This window comes from Triplophysa rosa, linkage group LG8 (genome assembly GCF_024868665.1).
Source record: "Triplophysa rosa linkage group LG8, Trosa_1v2, whole genome shotgun sequence".
Taxonomy (NCBI): Eukaryota; Metazoa; Chordata; class Actinopteri; order Cypriniformes; family Nemacheilidae; genus Triplophysa; species Triplophysa rosa.
This window is the reverse complement of record NC_079897.1, coordinates 24,727,701-24,744,212: the sequence shown is the minus strand read 5'-3', so window position 1 is coordinate 24,744,212 and position 16,512 is coordinate 24,727,701. Positions and strand designations below refer to the sequence as shown.

General features: G+C 39.3%; 1 protein-coding gene across 1 annotated transcript; it reads right to left on the bottom strand.

Annotated features, from left to right (window-relative positions):
* Window positions 1-416: 416 nt before the first annotated feature.
* Window positions 417-16,456, bottom strand: si:ch211-1i11.3 (mitogen-activated protein kinase kinase kinase 5). Its single transcript, XM_057339777.1, has 28 exons — window positions 15,957-16,456; window positions 15,738-15,877; window positions 15,019-15,206; window positions 14,628-14,796; window positions 14,048-14,154; window positions 13,709-13,879; window positions 12,641-12,753; window positions 12,064-12,223; window positions 11,727-11,877; window positions 11,497-11,601; window positions 11,020-11,069; window positions 10,258-10,353; window positions 9,961-10,051; window positions 8,052-8,185; window positions 6,944-7,071; window positions 5,609-5,745; window positions 5,414-5,519; window positions 5,163-5,320; window positions 4,852-5,047; window positions 4,223-4,385; window positions 3,943-4,111; window positions 3,623-3,805; window positions 3,245-3,350; window positions 2,934-3,159; window positions 2,445-2,563; window positions 1,864-1,949; window positions 1,206-1,282; window positions 417-1,126 (listed from the first exon to the last, which is right to left on the bottom strand). The coding sequence occupies exons 1-28, from the start codon at window positions 16,285-16,287 to the stop codon at window positions 1,030-1,032; spliced, it is 3,957 nt and encodes a 1,318-aa protein (XP_057195760.1). The 5' UTR covers window positions 16,288-16,456; the 3' UTR covers window positions 417-1,029.
* Between the last annotated feature and the right edge of the window lie 56 nt (window positions 16,457-16,512).

The window sequence follows — 16,512 nt, the reverse complement described above, 5'->3', positions numbered from 1 at the left end:
AAACGGGGTAATAGTATGATGTAATGGCTGTTGCTATGGTAACATCAACAGTTTAAAAACACAAGGAAGCATGGATGGAATTTTTAGATTAGCTTCAGTGCATGGCATCACTTCTTCCAAACAGGCCTTTGAACCACCCACCTTCCACACATGTACACACACACTGTTCCTTTGCATCTGCCAGTACAGGAGAAGTCAAATCAGTGTACACTGAGAATGTCAGTAACACCAGTGAGATTCTTCACACCCGGAAAAAGATGATACTGTGCCTTGTCGGAGGATGTTTTGCACTGAGGTTCTGAAGAATTTGAGACTCGTCATCTCTCATAAAATGACATATTTGCCTACAAACTTAGCATCTCATTAGCTTTTGTACACTTAACATGTACAATAATAAAAACAGCATATCTTGAAAATTAAGATGAAAAAATTGAATTATTTATGGGCCCAGATGCATATTGTGGAGGCAAACAAAGCACATTTTAACAAGACTTTCAAATAGACTTAAGTAAAGAACAAAGTAAATATGTAATACAATGACTCGGTGTGCTTAATTCTGCATAAAGTATTACAAAAAACTACAAAGCAAAAATGTAATGACTATATTAAAACATTTATTTCTAAGATAAATTATTATATCGTAGTTTCATTTGTATTTTGTAAGTTGTTTTGCTGTTTGTACAGTTTCAAGCTAAAGCTGTCAGTATAAGATTTCAAAATTCATAAATACAAATACAGATTCTTTGTACCTTAATACATATAGTACACACAACTTAACACCCTGCACATATGCAACATTTTCAGAAAAGAAATGGTAACATGAAGGTTTCACAGAAAAGAGTTCTCAAACATAAAGAAATTAAATCATAAGAATTTCACATTAAAGTTATCTTCCTTTTGGAAATTGTTGTCTTTTATCTAGTGTCATGTCACAAGACACCAAAACAATGCCAAATAAAAAGGCACTTACTCTATACATTGCAAACTCACTGAGCTCATAGTATCCAAAAAAACTTTGGGTCATGTGTGTTAAAGAACGCTTTCTTCACTGTCCTCTTGGACCGGTCTGAGCTGAGACTTCCTCTGTTTGGAAATGGCAGCCCACAAGCGACACAGCATGGCACCTCTGAACAAACACACACGAACATACAGATGTTACACCACATACGTGTGCTATCTTCATGATGTCTACACTTATTACTTACTTGATGCCGCAGTAGTGCAGATCATCTCTGCAGGTCAGATGGACGAGATCCTCCAAGGTGAAGTCATGGAAAACAAGCTTAAACAAAGAAAAGATTACAATTCAACACAGGTATATTGTTCTTTAAGTAATATATCTTAAAGGAATAATTCCCCGAAAATGAAACGTATGTAAATGACTTCCTTCTTCGGTTGAACGCAAACAAATGATTTTATATTCAAATGTCAAGTTCTTATACATGACTCAAAATGGTGAAGCACCAAAAAGCAGGTCATCATTTTAATACATTTCTTAAAAATAAATATGTTTGGGAGGGAAAACTATTAATATCTTAAGCTTATTTAGCAAAAGCGAAACCAAAACAGGTGCATATTAGCGCTAAATTCAAATGGTGGCACATTGGTAACTTCAAATCTCATTGGTTCTCGTGTCTCGTGAATAATTGTCATGCGATATTTCATCACGAAACACACAGCAAAGGAAGTCATTTACATCTGGGATGACATGCGGGTGAGTTAAACATAAAAGAATTAGCATCTTTGGGGTGAACTATTTATTTAAACAGTAGAATAAAAGCAGGGTGAATTCAGATCAACCTAGATTTATTTATTTTCTGAACCTGATATATCTTCCTCCATTTGCAATGAAGTTCCACTCACAATTTCAATTGTTTTCTCATCCACCGGGATGCTTCTCAACCAGCGCACCATAGTGTTGTTCTGGGCATTGTGGGATGTTTTTTTATCTGTGGAAAAGAATGAACATGCACATTGTCAACATGTCTGAATTACATGCAAACTGATACTAATATGATTTATCAGTATGTGAATTTCTTCCCAGTGAAATGCCATTACTTTACTGCAAAATGATTCATAACGAAAAGTACGGGGCAGTGTTTCTGAATCATTTGATCCGCCTGCCATCAGCAGAACAATAAGATTATTTATTATACAAATACACAGGGTGAAAACACAAGGCCTGAGGGTGAGGCTTAAACTTGGGACAGTCGAGGTTGGGTAACAGTTAGGCGGATGATGACAGGACACATCCTCCAAAAGTATCAAGACTACTGACAGAGCTGAAGACATGCAGTGGCATGTGGAGCTGACGTGAGAATTTCACACGCATCGTTCTTTGGCCACACATTTTTAACTCCTCATACCGAGGTAGCGGTTCACTGATATTTGCTCAAGTTTAACGAATAAGATGTCAAGAAGAAACTTAGAAGAAAGGGAGTGACCTGTAGTCGCAGGGCATGCCTTGACCTCCAGGGTGTTGATGTGCATTTGTTTGGACTGAAGTGAGTTCCTGAGAAGTTCCTGGAATTCCCTCTCCTTCTCGTTCAGCTGAATCAGCAACCTGAAACACAGCATGAAAGCTTTCAAACGGCTTGAAATCGATGTGGTGTATCGTGTACTAGCCTCAGACGTCACGGACTGTTAGCTGAACATCTCATGCATATGGCACACACAATTTTTCTTGATCTCATTGGTTGGTTTTTGAGAGATGTGTATTTCTTTCCTCCATTTTCACACCCTTGAACACGACGCTAAACAAAACAAACTGCGACTGGTTGCTTTACATGTCAGTCAAATAGCCTCTTGGACAGTCTAGACTTGTCTATGCTTTCCTGTAGCTCAGTGGTTAGAGCATGGCGCTAACAACGCCAAGGTCATGGGTTCGTATTTGTAATAAAAAAGCAAAAAGCCCAAACATTTCAAGTGTGTACCTCCTGGACTCTTCTCGGAGTTCAGAGAGCTCCTTCGCGAGTGAAGAGCGACTGGGGAGGAGATCGCTGGCCAGATCTTCGTCGCTCTCTTTAGACTTCTGAGGGATTTCTAATTCCCCATTGATCTTCACGACAGGAATGAGAGTTTCTTCCGGAGCAGTCTCCTCGGGAAGCTCGGAATCTGGCGAGCCCTCTTCAAATGAAGACTGCAGCTGAAGTTTGAGCTCTGAGAAACACATTTTGGGAAACTGCTGTGAATAACTATTGATTGAACAGGCCCATTGTACTTTCAACAGGTGTACTTTTCATACCTGGGAGCAGAACTGTAATGGCATCCTGTACAGCCTGTCTCAACAGGTTGTCCAAGGCAAACATCCAATGAGGTTTAATCTGCTGTGTGCGCAGAACCTTCTTCACCTACACACATAAATAGGACTTCCAGGTGAACTTCACTTTAACATCAAATTAATATTTTCAGAGAAAACATTTATCGCGAAAAGAGAAACAAAGCACAACCTGTGCACAGTTTGTTATAATAACCATCAAGATAACCTATTTAATAACATTTATTTAATTCATTTATTTTGGTTTTACTAATGCTACTAATAGCAATAAAAATGTGATTATAAAAATCACAAAGTCATTTACTAACACCAATAATGACAACAAACTGAAAGTAAAGCACATACTGCATCCTGAAAGCTAAAGAGCGCCGCCTGCAGGCTGCTGAGGGGCACAGCGTCATTCATCAGGGTGGAGCGCAACTTTAGGAGGCTATTAGTCAGGTGTCTTCTGTCTGGGGAGCGGATGTTCTCTCCCAGGCAGCCAATCAGCTCACTGATGTGCTCTGAGGTGATAAAGTGCACCTCCGTCTGGAAGATAGGAAAAATGATAAGCATGTTATCAAACGTTCAGACCTTCGAGAAGGAACGCTGGCGGTTTGGCTGCATTCCACATAAAACATTCAGATATTTCCAAGAAATGGTGACATAGCAGTGTTTGTGTTTACCTGAGGAAGCGTTTCCTGAACGGTTTCAACTACGTGGTCGATGTACTCGGTAAGAATTCTGTGTAACTTGTCTCTCCTTTCGCTGTCCTTTCTCAACATGAACAGACCTAGATTTTCTCCGGAACCCGAAGGGCTTGTAGTCATGTCTCCTTGAGGCTCATCTGGTACCCTTCCAGGAGGAAATGCATATGCAGACAAATACCCAAACAAATGCAATAAGATACATTTGTCAGTAAGATAAAGAGCGTTTATAAATCTACATTTTGAAGCATTTACTTACGCCAAGAAGCTGCCAGAGCTGGGAGGACTTGCAGCGATGTCATTTCCTTTGAGAGCGCGTGTGGTCCTCCTTAGATCAAAAGAGCTGGACAATTCAATGTGGTCGACGACTGCGTTTTCCACATGGACAGCGATGGGAACAGACATGCTCCTGTGAAAGTCTCCTGCAAACAAATCCAAACACATGCACAGTTTAATTTTAAACGCCCAATGGCCCTCAATACATGTGCGTCGGCTCCAATGGCATCTATGCGAGAAAGATACTGAAATAAATGTGTTAGTAAACAGGTCAGATTTAAAGGAATAATTCTCCCAAAAATACAAATTCCGTCATCATTTACTCACCCTCTTGTCATTTCAAACCCGTATGACTTCCTTCTTTCCACAGAACACAGAAGAAGATAGTTTGAAGAATGTTGTTAACTGGCCCCCATTCACTTGCATAGTTTTGTGTCCATACAATAGAAGTGAATGGGTGCCAGTGATGGTCGGTTACCAACTTTCTTCAAAATATCTTCTGTTGTGTTCTGCTGAAGAAAGAAAGCAATATTTTTTTATATTTTTGGATGTACTGTTCCTTTCATATCTTCTTGTAGATGACGGTCTACAGACCACGTTTCATTGGCTCACCTGGAGGTTCTTTCAGGACGTTCTCTGTCTGAGGTTTTGCTCTTTTTCTTGGGATGCCCTTCAGAAAGCTGTTCTTGGAAAGCTCTGAGGCTGTGGCTCTCTTATCTGGGTCGGGTTCAAAGCAGCACATGATGAGACCCTTAGCCTCCTCTGACATGCACTCTGGCACCGTGGGGTGGATCTTAAACATGCCCACCTGCGAGGTCAAATTTTCAGGCAAACAGGGTGTGATTTCCTTTCCATAAGTGCAGTCATATATATATTGTGATAAATATATCACTAAAAAATGAGTCTAAAACAACACTCAGCACCTTAAACATGGCTGCCTGAGGACTCCCCAGTTCATGAAAGGGTGGTTTCCCCGTGGCCATTTCTATGATGGTGCAGCCCAGAGACCAGATATCAGCCGGTTTCCCGTACCCACGAGGCCCCTGGTCAATGATCTCTGGAGCCATATACTGCAGAGTGCCTGAGGTCAAATGAATCGGGAGGAGTTTGTAAAGCAAACACACAAGTGTACATACTGTAACACGAGAACTATTCACTACAGGACTCGGCTTACCTGTAAACGTCTCTGTACAAGGATTGATTCCTGCTAATCTCTTTGAGGTGCCAAAATCGGATATCTTGAGCACGCCGCTGTACGTATTTATCAAAACATTGTCCCCCTGGAGACATGAAAATCAATACCATGAGATGAAATATGAAGACGGAATTCTGATGTTGATACATTCCTGGCGCTGTAATGTTTTTTTGCCTTGATATCCCTGTGGACGATCTGATTATCGTGAAGATATTTCAGCCCCTCCAGAATCTGTTTGGTGTAGAAGACAACGGTTGCTTCATTATCTTTAAGAGGTCCCCACTTTGATCTTAACAGAGATGACAAGCTTCCTGTTGGGAAAAAGCAAGTCAATACTTGTTTTGTTACTGTTGAAGAATTATACAATTGCCTTAAAGTCGCAGTGACATTAAAATTGACAATTCCTATTTTTTTATAAAATATTGCGGCATTTATTGTAAATAGCTTATCAGTATAGGTCATTCTCTTTTAAAAATTCATGTGCCCTCATAATCTTCAGTTAAAATCTGAAAACGCACGTTCGACCTTTTGTGACTATCCATCTCAAATGACGTAAGTTAGACGGCTTGGGCGGAGCATCCATTAACTCCTCCCCTTCAACTGTCAGTCTGCTGACAGTTCCACTTCAAAATGAAACGGCTGTTTTTATAAAGCCAATCAAATTGCAGTGAAAAAACAAGCCACGCCTACTATTTTGACAGAATTCGAAATTCTGTTTTGTTCGGAAATGCGTCAGAATATGGAAGTAATAACGATCGCAACTTCCGGTTCACAGGGACTTTAATCATAAGTTATAATGTGTGACAAAGTGATAACTAAAAAATGTCTCACAAATAACATATTTCACCACAAATCAAAAAAATAGAAAATTATATTTTGCATAAAGAAACCATTTTAAAGCAACATCTTTACTTCCATAAAAGTAAGCTTTATTTTCTATATGCAAAATATAAATTATGTCATTTTTCTTTGATTTTGAAGTAAAATATGACCTTGGAATTTTTTGACAGCTGTTAACAAAAAATAATCCTTAGAACCAATTATTCATTTAAGATTTGGCACAGCAATTTTGTTTTTATAACTTGTATTGTGAGTGGACAACAAACATGGAACATCAATAAGAAGTGTTTGAGTCTCTAATATTATTCATAATATTTTGAGCAAATATTTGCTGGTAAATGTAATATATAAGCTCCCAAGCTCATTTTTACAAGACATAAATATTTCTTATAATAAAAGACCAAAGTCTGTAGACCAGAGTTTTGCTTTGAGTATCTCATTTTCAGCTTTGCCCATGTCCTTGCCCTAAAAGGGGTGTGGTCTTGAGTTCAGTATAGCACATTTTCTTTACACGCCCAGCTAGAGATCTTCCCCCACGCATACATCACACACAACACACCCTTCCTGAGAACCAACAATTTCTCAACAGACTTTGCAAAATCAATATTCCTCCCCTTCGTCAAAGAGCAACAGTTAAAGATTAAGTTGGAGAACAATGAGAAAGCATACCTCCAGGAACCTCCTCCATGAAGATCTTGATAAAACCGTCTTCACTAACTGAGCCCAGGTACTGAACAATATTCCTGTGCTTCAGCCTCTTATGTAGAGCGATCTCCTCGTGGAGCGGCTGAGAGTAGCTACAAGCAAGAAGAGAAAACTTTCTTTACGAAGACCATCAATGACACGCAATAACACATATCATAAACAACACAGTATACATACATATCCTAGACAGAGACCAAAATGAGACCAAGTAGACATTATGATTATCTAACTTTATGGGATACTTGGATGACGTGGAGATTATTCAAACAAGAATTACTCTTACAAACATCAATGAATTCTAGGGATCCTTGAACATTATCCAAATGGACAAAAAGAACTAGATTGAGGTCACACATTTTATAAAAAGATAAAATACAAAAATATTTTATTTCTTAAAGGGATGGTTCACACAGAAATTAAAATTCTGTCATCATTTACTCGCCTTCGAGTAATTCTGTATACATTTCTTTGTTCTGATGAACACAGAGAAAGATATTTGGAAGAATGTTTATAACCAGACAGATTTTGCCCCCTATTGACTTCCACAGTAGGAAAAAATACAATGGTAGTCAAAAGTGCCCCAGAACCTACATTCTTCAAAATGTCTTCTTTTGTATACAACAGAACACAAAAAATTTAAGTAATTTTTCCTACTATGGGAGTCAATTGTGGGCAAGATCTGTTTGGTTATAAGCATTCTTCCAAATATCTTTCTCTGTGTTCATCAGAACAAAGATATATAAACAGATTTGGAACGACTCGAAGGTGAGTAAATGATGACAGAACTTTCATTTTTGGGTGAACTATCCCTTTAAGATTAAGATACAATGGAAATTAAGTGTTTACGTGCCAAGAGTCTTTCTTTAGCTTTCTAAGTTTTTCAAGTTCTAAAAGGTCCTGTATGTTTTCATAGTACAAAACGACAAACACTTTTCAACTTATCCTAAAAGGAAAATTTAAATGATATGACCACTTTAAAAAAAATCTGACAGCTAGACTGATTAATAAAGGAGATTTTAAATCAACCGTCCAACCAGAAATACTGGCGCTATATGGAAAAATGTGTTCATACATGCTGTCTTTTTCTGGGATCTCTTTGATGGCGATGCGCACTTGATTGCTGAGATCTCGACCAGCGTACACCACCCCATAGGTTCCTTTTCCCAGCACCACTTTGTCTCCATTCACATTTCTCTCATACATGTACTGCAAAAGATGGAGAAAATACAACTGTATTGTAATCGCATAGATCGAGAACACTCATTATATAATGCAATATATTAGCCAAACATATATTCAATGTAACTATTCTATTTAGAGAGCTTGTGTGCCCCAAGTGACCCAAAAATAAAATTCTTTGCTGCAGCTTAAGCAAGAACTAAAAATTTAGCAATGATTAACTAACCTTAACCCTGAGTTAAAAGGACACGGCATGCCAAGTATTTTTTAAAAGCACAGCTGAACACAGTTTGGTCATAAGAAGCATTCAATTGCAGTATGCTACATAAGCACTAAACTGGCAGTAAGGGCACGGAACAGCAGCAGGAAATGAGTGGAGTTATGACAATACTAAAGATAGTAAAAGGGGAAGCAAACGGGCAGACAAAGCAGTTGCATTATGGTAGTACAAGTCATGTAAAACTTCTATGTTCACAACTTGGCATGACTCAACTCTTTAGCCAAAGATTTCAATGCAACGCTTCCAGAGCAATGCTTTGAATGAGCCATAGAGTTAAGCTTAAGTTATAGTCATGCGTAGGACCTACGCCGTAACCTACGGCGTAGCCTACGTACGTAGACGACGCCGTCGTGAACATTTATGGTTCTGCGTTGAGAGTATGCGTCGTACTGCAATTACACCGCCGAAACGCTAGTTGGCTCTTTGTGTTTTCACGGGTTTGCTCTTCTTCGCCGATGTTTTGTGTGTATGCTAGTGTTTGCAAGCGATGGAAGCTGATCGCATCTTAACGGAGTTGGAGCTGATCGAAGTAGAAAAACTGTTACTTTTAATTAAATCACTTCAACAAAAAGCTAGAAACCAGAGATGTCGATGCTCGCCATGTTGTTCTTTTGTGGACTCTGAACTTGCCGGAAGAAGACGCCAGAGAAGAAGACGCCAGAAATGCGTAGAAGGATGTACGATGCTGCCAAACCGACCAATCACAGCGCTTGCGGTCTGCGTAGGGTCCGCGTTGAGTTGACGCGTTGTTACATTTTTGGAGAGGTGCTCATCAGGCTACGGCGTCGGGTACGCACAGGGTACGCAGCTCTGCGTAGGCTACGCCGTAGGTCCTACGCAGAACCATAATTTGGCCATTACAGTGTTAATTATTTTTAAGGCAACAATCAATGGATTTTTTTGTTGTTGTCTGTGCACATTGTGCTAAGCAGTGTTGGGCAAGTTACTCTGAAAAGTAATGAATTACTAGTTACTAATTACATATTCAATAGTGTAATTAGATTACTGTACAAATGACTCTCTCCAAAAAGTATTTAATTACTTATTACTAATTACTTTCTACAGTATATCCTACATCAACCTCGATTAGTTAAGTGATTCAAGGATAGACATCTTTTAATTCATTCAAATAAATACTATAAAACTAAATAAAGCAGTATTATTAACTGACCAAAGTATTACAAATGTGAGAGTTATACATTAAAGCACAGATTTTAAAGTTAGACTTTTAATTTTGATGTCAATTCCACTATTGCACACACATATATTACACAGAGTATTTAGTTTAATTACATCAGAAGTAACTGTAATTAAATTACAGAAAAAATAGAGTAATCCCTTACTTTACTTTTCAAAGGAAAAGTAATTAAATTACAGTAACTAATTACTTAGTAACTAGTTACACCCAACACTGGTGCTAAGATAGAAAATATTTTATATGAACTTTTTTTAGCTTCGAGTTAATTATACGGTTATTGAGCCTGTACACATAGTGAGGACAATCAAGTTGATTTTTGTCTACCTCTAAAACTCCTTCAGCACTACTGAGATGACTGGAATCTTCCACTGGAGATTCGGTTTGATGCAACAGGGAATTCACCAGATCACAAAACCTGAAAAGTGACAAATTATAGGTGCATATAATCATTTGGAAAGCTGTTTCCATGTGACGCATGATATTTCAGCAAAGCGTTTGGTTATCATCGCCATCTTATCATAACACTTCATTCTTTTGCCATTACACAATCACTCATGTTTAGTTTATTATTTATTTCTAGGTTGTTTTTGGCACAGTGTCTGTGGGAGGAGTTCAGCTCACCCTTTACAATGAAGATCACTGGGAAAGTACAACTGGAAGTCGTCGGAATTATACAGGACGTACAGGAAGCAGCTACGTTCATCGAACTTTGAGATGCTGCAAGAGTGTAATTATGAGAGAATAACAGTGATTCATCATTTATCATTTGTACTGCCATGAAAATATTACACAAAACGTGTCACAGCTCTTTCACACTTGGATCGATCCAAATGCAATTCATTAAAATGTGATTGACAAATGCAAGGCGTTGCAAAATCCTGGAAGTTTTTAGTGTAGTTAAAGATCCAACTGATAAAACAGAGCTTCAATGCCATGGAAAGTGCAAACTTCGATGAAACTTTCATGTGCCGAATTATACAAATAAGATGCTTCCGAGTGGAAACGTTGTGCAATCTCTCTTTTATTTGTAAATAAATCAACCTAAATTTCCATCTAATTTTAATATCACATACTACAAAGCAGCATGTCCTTAGAACTGGAACAAACTCTAAACAAGCTGTCCGCTACCCTAAGGGCTAGATACAAAGATCACAAAAAAATGACCTAGAGCTTAAAAAGCTGGAAAGGAGGTAACGGGCGTCAACTAGACCAAGCAAAGTGGTTAAAAAAAGTTTCTAAAAAAAGACCTATTCAGAGAAAATCTGTGGTCAAAACAGAGCAGCCCTACCGGGGGATATAAACTGCTGCATGAACTCTAAAGGTTCTTTCTGTTCGCATGGAATGGACATTTTTTTGGAAACCATTCCCAAAAGCATACAGTACCTTACTCCACGAATAGCAGATGCTGGGAAAGTCCACTCATGAAGACCCTTCTGGGAAAGCCAAAGAAAGCACATTACACTCCCACAAACATGTGCACAGCAAAGAATTACAGTACATAGCATACGGCAGCCAGCAAGTCTCTCATACTCCCTTTCACAATATCGTGCGTAACAAAACAATGCGACGAAACTGCAGCCAACACAATTAGTGCTGAATGCAGTGTGTGTGTGTGTTTGTGTGGGCTGTCCTGGTACAGAAATCCCAATAATCTTTGGCCTTGTTGGGACATTTTTTTGGTCACCATGAGGAAAACAGCTTATATATCAAACAAAATGTTGTTTCAAATGTAAAAACGTTTTCTGTGATGGTTAGGTTTAGGGGTAACGTTCGGAGATACAGTTTGTACAGTTAGTACACACATTTCTGGTCGATGGAAAAGCCCCATAAAACATGGAAACCCAACGTGTGTGTTTTTACCTCAAGAGGTATAACATGTCTTAGCTGCACCGTCCGGCTGTCGTCTTCCTCGCTCACACTTATTATACTGGGTTGGAACACTTTGGTTGGTTCCAGAATGAGAACCTAAAAATATTTTGGATTTGTTTATGTTCTCCACATTTTTGGACTTGTTCTTTAAACTGTGGTGGTTCATACAATAAAGTAAAAGGAATTGCCTCTTGGATGGTACAATAAAAATCATGTCTTACTGGGCAGTGGGCAGTGGAAACTGTAGGCTTGCATGCCTGTACCATCAACTTCATCCAAAAGTCCACGGTTTCTTGTATGGGATGATTCACTTCTCGAGGTTTGGAAAACTGCTTGTATATTATATACGTCTCCATAATTGATGCAATATACCTGTTATCGGGGACAAATCACCTCGTATTAAGAACACATCCTATTTTAACCATGGAAATGTTATGCTCAGTATTAAAAAGTATCAATAAAACAGAATTATGTTTGAATCTGGGGTGACAACCAAACCTTTACATTACTTTATCGAGCCAAAATCAACATGGATAATAAGCGATTTCCGTTACTCACCACATTGGTGCTTTGAGTCTGTAGAGTTTCTCAGAAGCTTCCGCGACCTTCTTGTGCTCGTTGGCCAAGATCCCGGCCCCCAGATAAAAACCCACATCCCAGTAGTCCTGCATCTTCTCCAGACTGCCTTTCCTGCCCAGCAGGCTACTGAGGGTGACACCTGCACTCCAGACACAAACACAGAGCAGCTTAAACCAAAACCCTGTTGAACCTCTGGGGTATATAGACTGAGTTTCAACCTATACCAACAGTATCCATTCATGCACATCTATACCCGTTTATGAAAACAGGAGACAGGGCATGAATGTCTGCAGACATAAGCCATGACGACATCCACTTAACATTCATAAACCGCCATTTTCTCACATTCTCAAAACACATTTGTGCTATCAAGCATTCAATATGTGCAGTGCCTGGGGCATTTCAACTGTATAAGTAGGCCATTAAATATCCGTTTCTATATACTAACTAACAGATGATACTTTATCTCATAAAGCATTACATAATAGAAGCAAACCATATACGGGGAGGCACACAATCAGGACAGTGAAGGTAAGTGAGGGACACACAAACAAACCTATTTTACGCAGTTCAATAGAGGTGTCGAATTCATGCCCGCTGGCTATTAGAAGCACAACATTATTGATTCCAGAGTGCAGAGTGGATTCGATCTCAAAGGCCTTGCCATACCTGTAAAAGTACATGAGGGTAGAAGACAAATTGTTTTGAGTTGAATATTAGAAAATGACCCTTACACACAAATACAACAACATGACTGGACCAATCCTTAAACCAAAGAAACATTATTAATAAGCTAAAAAAATCAAGATTTACTTTCTGTTCAAGTTCATATGTTTATGAGATTTTGATTCTCGGGTACACTGATATAGGCTATTGTTTTTTATTAAGAACAAAATGAAAATCTTTCATCATTTACTCACCCTAATGTCACTCAAAACCTGTATGACTTTTTTTGCGTAACAAAAGATATTTTAAAGGAACACTCCACTTTTTTTGGAAATAGGCTCATTCTCCAACTCCCCCAGAGTTAATAAGTTGAGTTTTACCATTTTGGAATCTATTCAGCCGATCTCCGGGTCTGGCGATAGCACTTTTAGCATAGCTAACTCCCATTCCTGCGTAATAATCAAGGAAGTTAACTTCCTTGATTATTACGCCAGAATGGGAGTATAGTTCCTAATCATATCGGCCTAGAAAATCGCAACGTTTCATTTTCCACCAGTCTTAGCACACGATATAAGTACAGAAGAGTCAAGTTTTAAATAGGAAAAATATCGAAACTCTTTGGTCATTTTTGAACGCGATGCTACTGGTCTAATTGGATTCAATGATCTATGCTAAGCTATGCTAAAAGTGCTAAAAAAGCTATGCTAAAAGCTCATTGGGAACCTTATGTTGTAGGCATGATGTCATCAACTTTAAGTGAAGTATAATGTTTATGCTTAAAAAAGAAAAAAACTCCAATGGAGTGTGAAAAATAAATGTAATTCATCAAGTTTATTATTGTACACAACAAGGGGAATCTTGTCTTAAGGACAAGACAACATTTTTGCATTTAATTTTTATGAGACCACAGCACCCTATAATAAAGTGGATGTTTAGCAGCTAATGAAAAGAGACCCACCAGTAACACGCTCTGTCTCTGCTGTTTGTGTCTTTAAAGCTTGAACTCAAGAACATGTCCTTGTAGATGCGGCCGCACAGGCAGTACACATCTGAGGCCACGGTGCCCCCCGATTCCACTATGGGTAAAATGAGCTGTAAAGCCTTGGCGCGGTCACCAGGGTGATTCCTCCTTTAAAGGCACGTTAAACAATAATAAACCTTTATTTATACAGCATCTTTTAAATGGCTTTGAAAAGTGCTTTGCAGAAAACATCTAAAAATGCACATCAATGATGTTAACATCAAGAAAATAACCATGAATACACAACAAATATGTTTTCAAAACAACACTGCTCACCTGTTCAGCGCAAAAATAAATTGAAATTTGATGTTCTGATGTGACGTCACCATGCACATCGGCAAATTATTCAAAGTCTCCACCAGATTTATTATGGAATCATAATCCTTGAATGGGATAGAGAAAGAGAGTCGCATTTGAATCAATTATTCACACATTTGGATGGCACCTCTAATATTTCACAACCTTGATAATGAGTCTTGCCAATTCGTCAGGGAGTATTAAATGTCTTGCTTTACTAATATTACACACACAATGAAATAGCTCAATAGGAAAATCTTAAAATAGGAAACAATGGTAAACACATCAAAGCTGGTGCAACTGCATTTCTACATCTCATTAATAATTAAACAGATTGAGGTGTGGATGTCACGGCAGCAGTCAATACGCTCACACAAAGAAGTGCTGACAGAACTATGTGGGCATGCACTGAACACAGCAAAGGTTAAGGATATACACAATTGAGTTATGATAATGGGGCCATAAATGAACCGAAATGTGAGAAGCTAAACGTGTTGTTCGCTAGATAAAGTGACTGCATGTTTGCTTAAGTTTATACACATATGACTGCAGTCCTCACCGGAATGTCTCTGTACGATAGCAGAAGGCTCATTACGATGTCTGGACTCAACAGCTCCACCGAGTCCAAGCGCTGCTGGATCCGACCCAACTCCTGACTCAGCGCCTGTCCTGTGAAGTGCTCTCGAGCCAGACGGATCTCTCTGCGGATCGCCTCGTGCAGGTATTCGCTTTGAACAAGAACGTGTTTAAACGTGTTGCAATATAGGTATAGACTGAGCTTCATGGTAAAATGTAGCACTAGCAACACTACATGTTTGACTTCCAAGCAAATAAATGTATAACCGTAAGTCACTTCACATGGCAACATTTCTGTTTTGGGTGATGTAATGCTTTACTGTAAACATGCAGTTCAGAAAGTTAATGCACAATGTTACACAATACACACTTACCTTGAATGAATGTGAACGCTTTCCAACAACTTGACCAGTCGATCCACCAAAGGGGTCAGCAAGGATTCAATTTTAAAGCTGGAATGGAGGAAATCTGTGATTCCTCTCATCAGAGTGGCATCACAGGCAAACACCTTACCCTGCGGTGACACCATGTAAGGGATAAAAGTGTAGCCCCCACATTGCTCCTGTTAAGAACACAAAGAACCAAATTAACAGAGCAAGTTATTAATCGTATTCTGGAAAGACCGGGGCTAGTCGTCACAACTATGAGGTTTTAAGTCACAATATCAATCACACAAATGTTCAATAAACGGATTTCAATGTTTTCAGCGCATTCAATGTATACATTTTTATTACTATATGTGTTCCCTGGGCATCGAAACGCTACCAAATGGCCAACATATTCACTTGATTCAAAAGTGTGACCACCACTAGCCTGGCCCCGGTTGCATAAAGCACCTTAAGTTTTTCCCTTAAGTATGACACTTAAGGGGTGATTTTCCTTTACCAAAGACAATAGGAGAATAACTTAAGTAAAACTTAAGGTATACTTAAGGCCACACTTAAGGGAAAATTACACTTAAGGTGCTTTATGCAACCGGACTTTTCCTACTTCAGTGTTGCAATTTCTGTATGAGTGGACTTAAAAAAATACATTTATGACAACATTATGCACATTTCACACAATGATGTGTTGTAAGGGTGCAACGTCACACCTTCACAACTTGCAGATCATCTTCTTGCTTGTTACAGTAGAGGATGACATTGTTGGTCATACTGAAACTCTCTCTGACGCCCAGGTGATAAAAGAGCGACGGCTGACAGATACAATTGCTCATCTCCACCACTGCAACATCTACAACAGTACGAACAGTACATTTTAGGAAAATAAATAAATTCCTGAAAGTTCCGCGTAAGTGCGTGTCAGAACTTGCCTGCGTTGTAGAACGTGTCCAGGATCTCAGTGGTGCCCAGAGCTATGCGCTCAAACGAAATGCACTTCAGTAGCGCGTGCGCGTCTGCGCAGGCTTCTTTAAGACATGTCAACGAGAGGTTCTCTTCTGTTTGAGCCACAGAACCGTCATCAACCGCGATATACACCACAGATAGCGCTCTGGTGCGACTCCGCGGCGATATTACGCCTTTATTGGCGGCCCCGATTTCGAGAGCTAAAGGGTCCTGCCATAAACTTCCAGCCGAAACTCGGACGGGGTCTTTTCTCTTCGTCTCGTGCAGGCTCATGCGCCTGCGTTCCGTCGTGTACATAGCGTATCTTAAATATAGCGTCTACCTTATTTAAAAGTCATCTTCCGAGAGCTCACTTGACATGCCTTCACTATGGCGTTAAAGTATTACCATAGTTTTTCCAGGTAACACCGTGAGGAGGATCCGTACAGATGAACCCGCCCACTGGACTCCGCCCTCGCACACACGACACGTTCCCACAGCTGCGCGACCCCTGCCTGCCAAAAGCTTACGATTACAAGTGTT

Bases quoted from the DNA above. Each gene is read 5' to 3' on its own strand.
- si:ch211-1i11.3 (XM_057339777.1), bottom strand. From the start codon at position 16,287: ATGTACACGACGGAACGCAGGCGCATGAGCCTGCACGAGACGAAGAGA. The intron at 5,746-6,943 runs GTATGCTTTCTC...TTTTCCCAACAG, and splicing joins CATGGAGGAGGTTCCTGGAG to GAAGCTTGTCATCTCTGTTA. The intron at 3,160-3,244 runs GTATGAAAAGTA...TGTGTTTCTCAG, and splicing joins CATTACAGTTCTGCTCCCAG to AGCTCAAACTTCAGCTGCAG.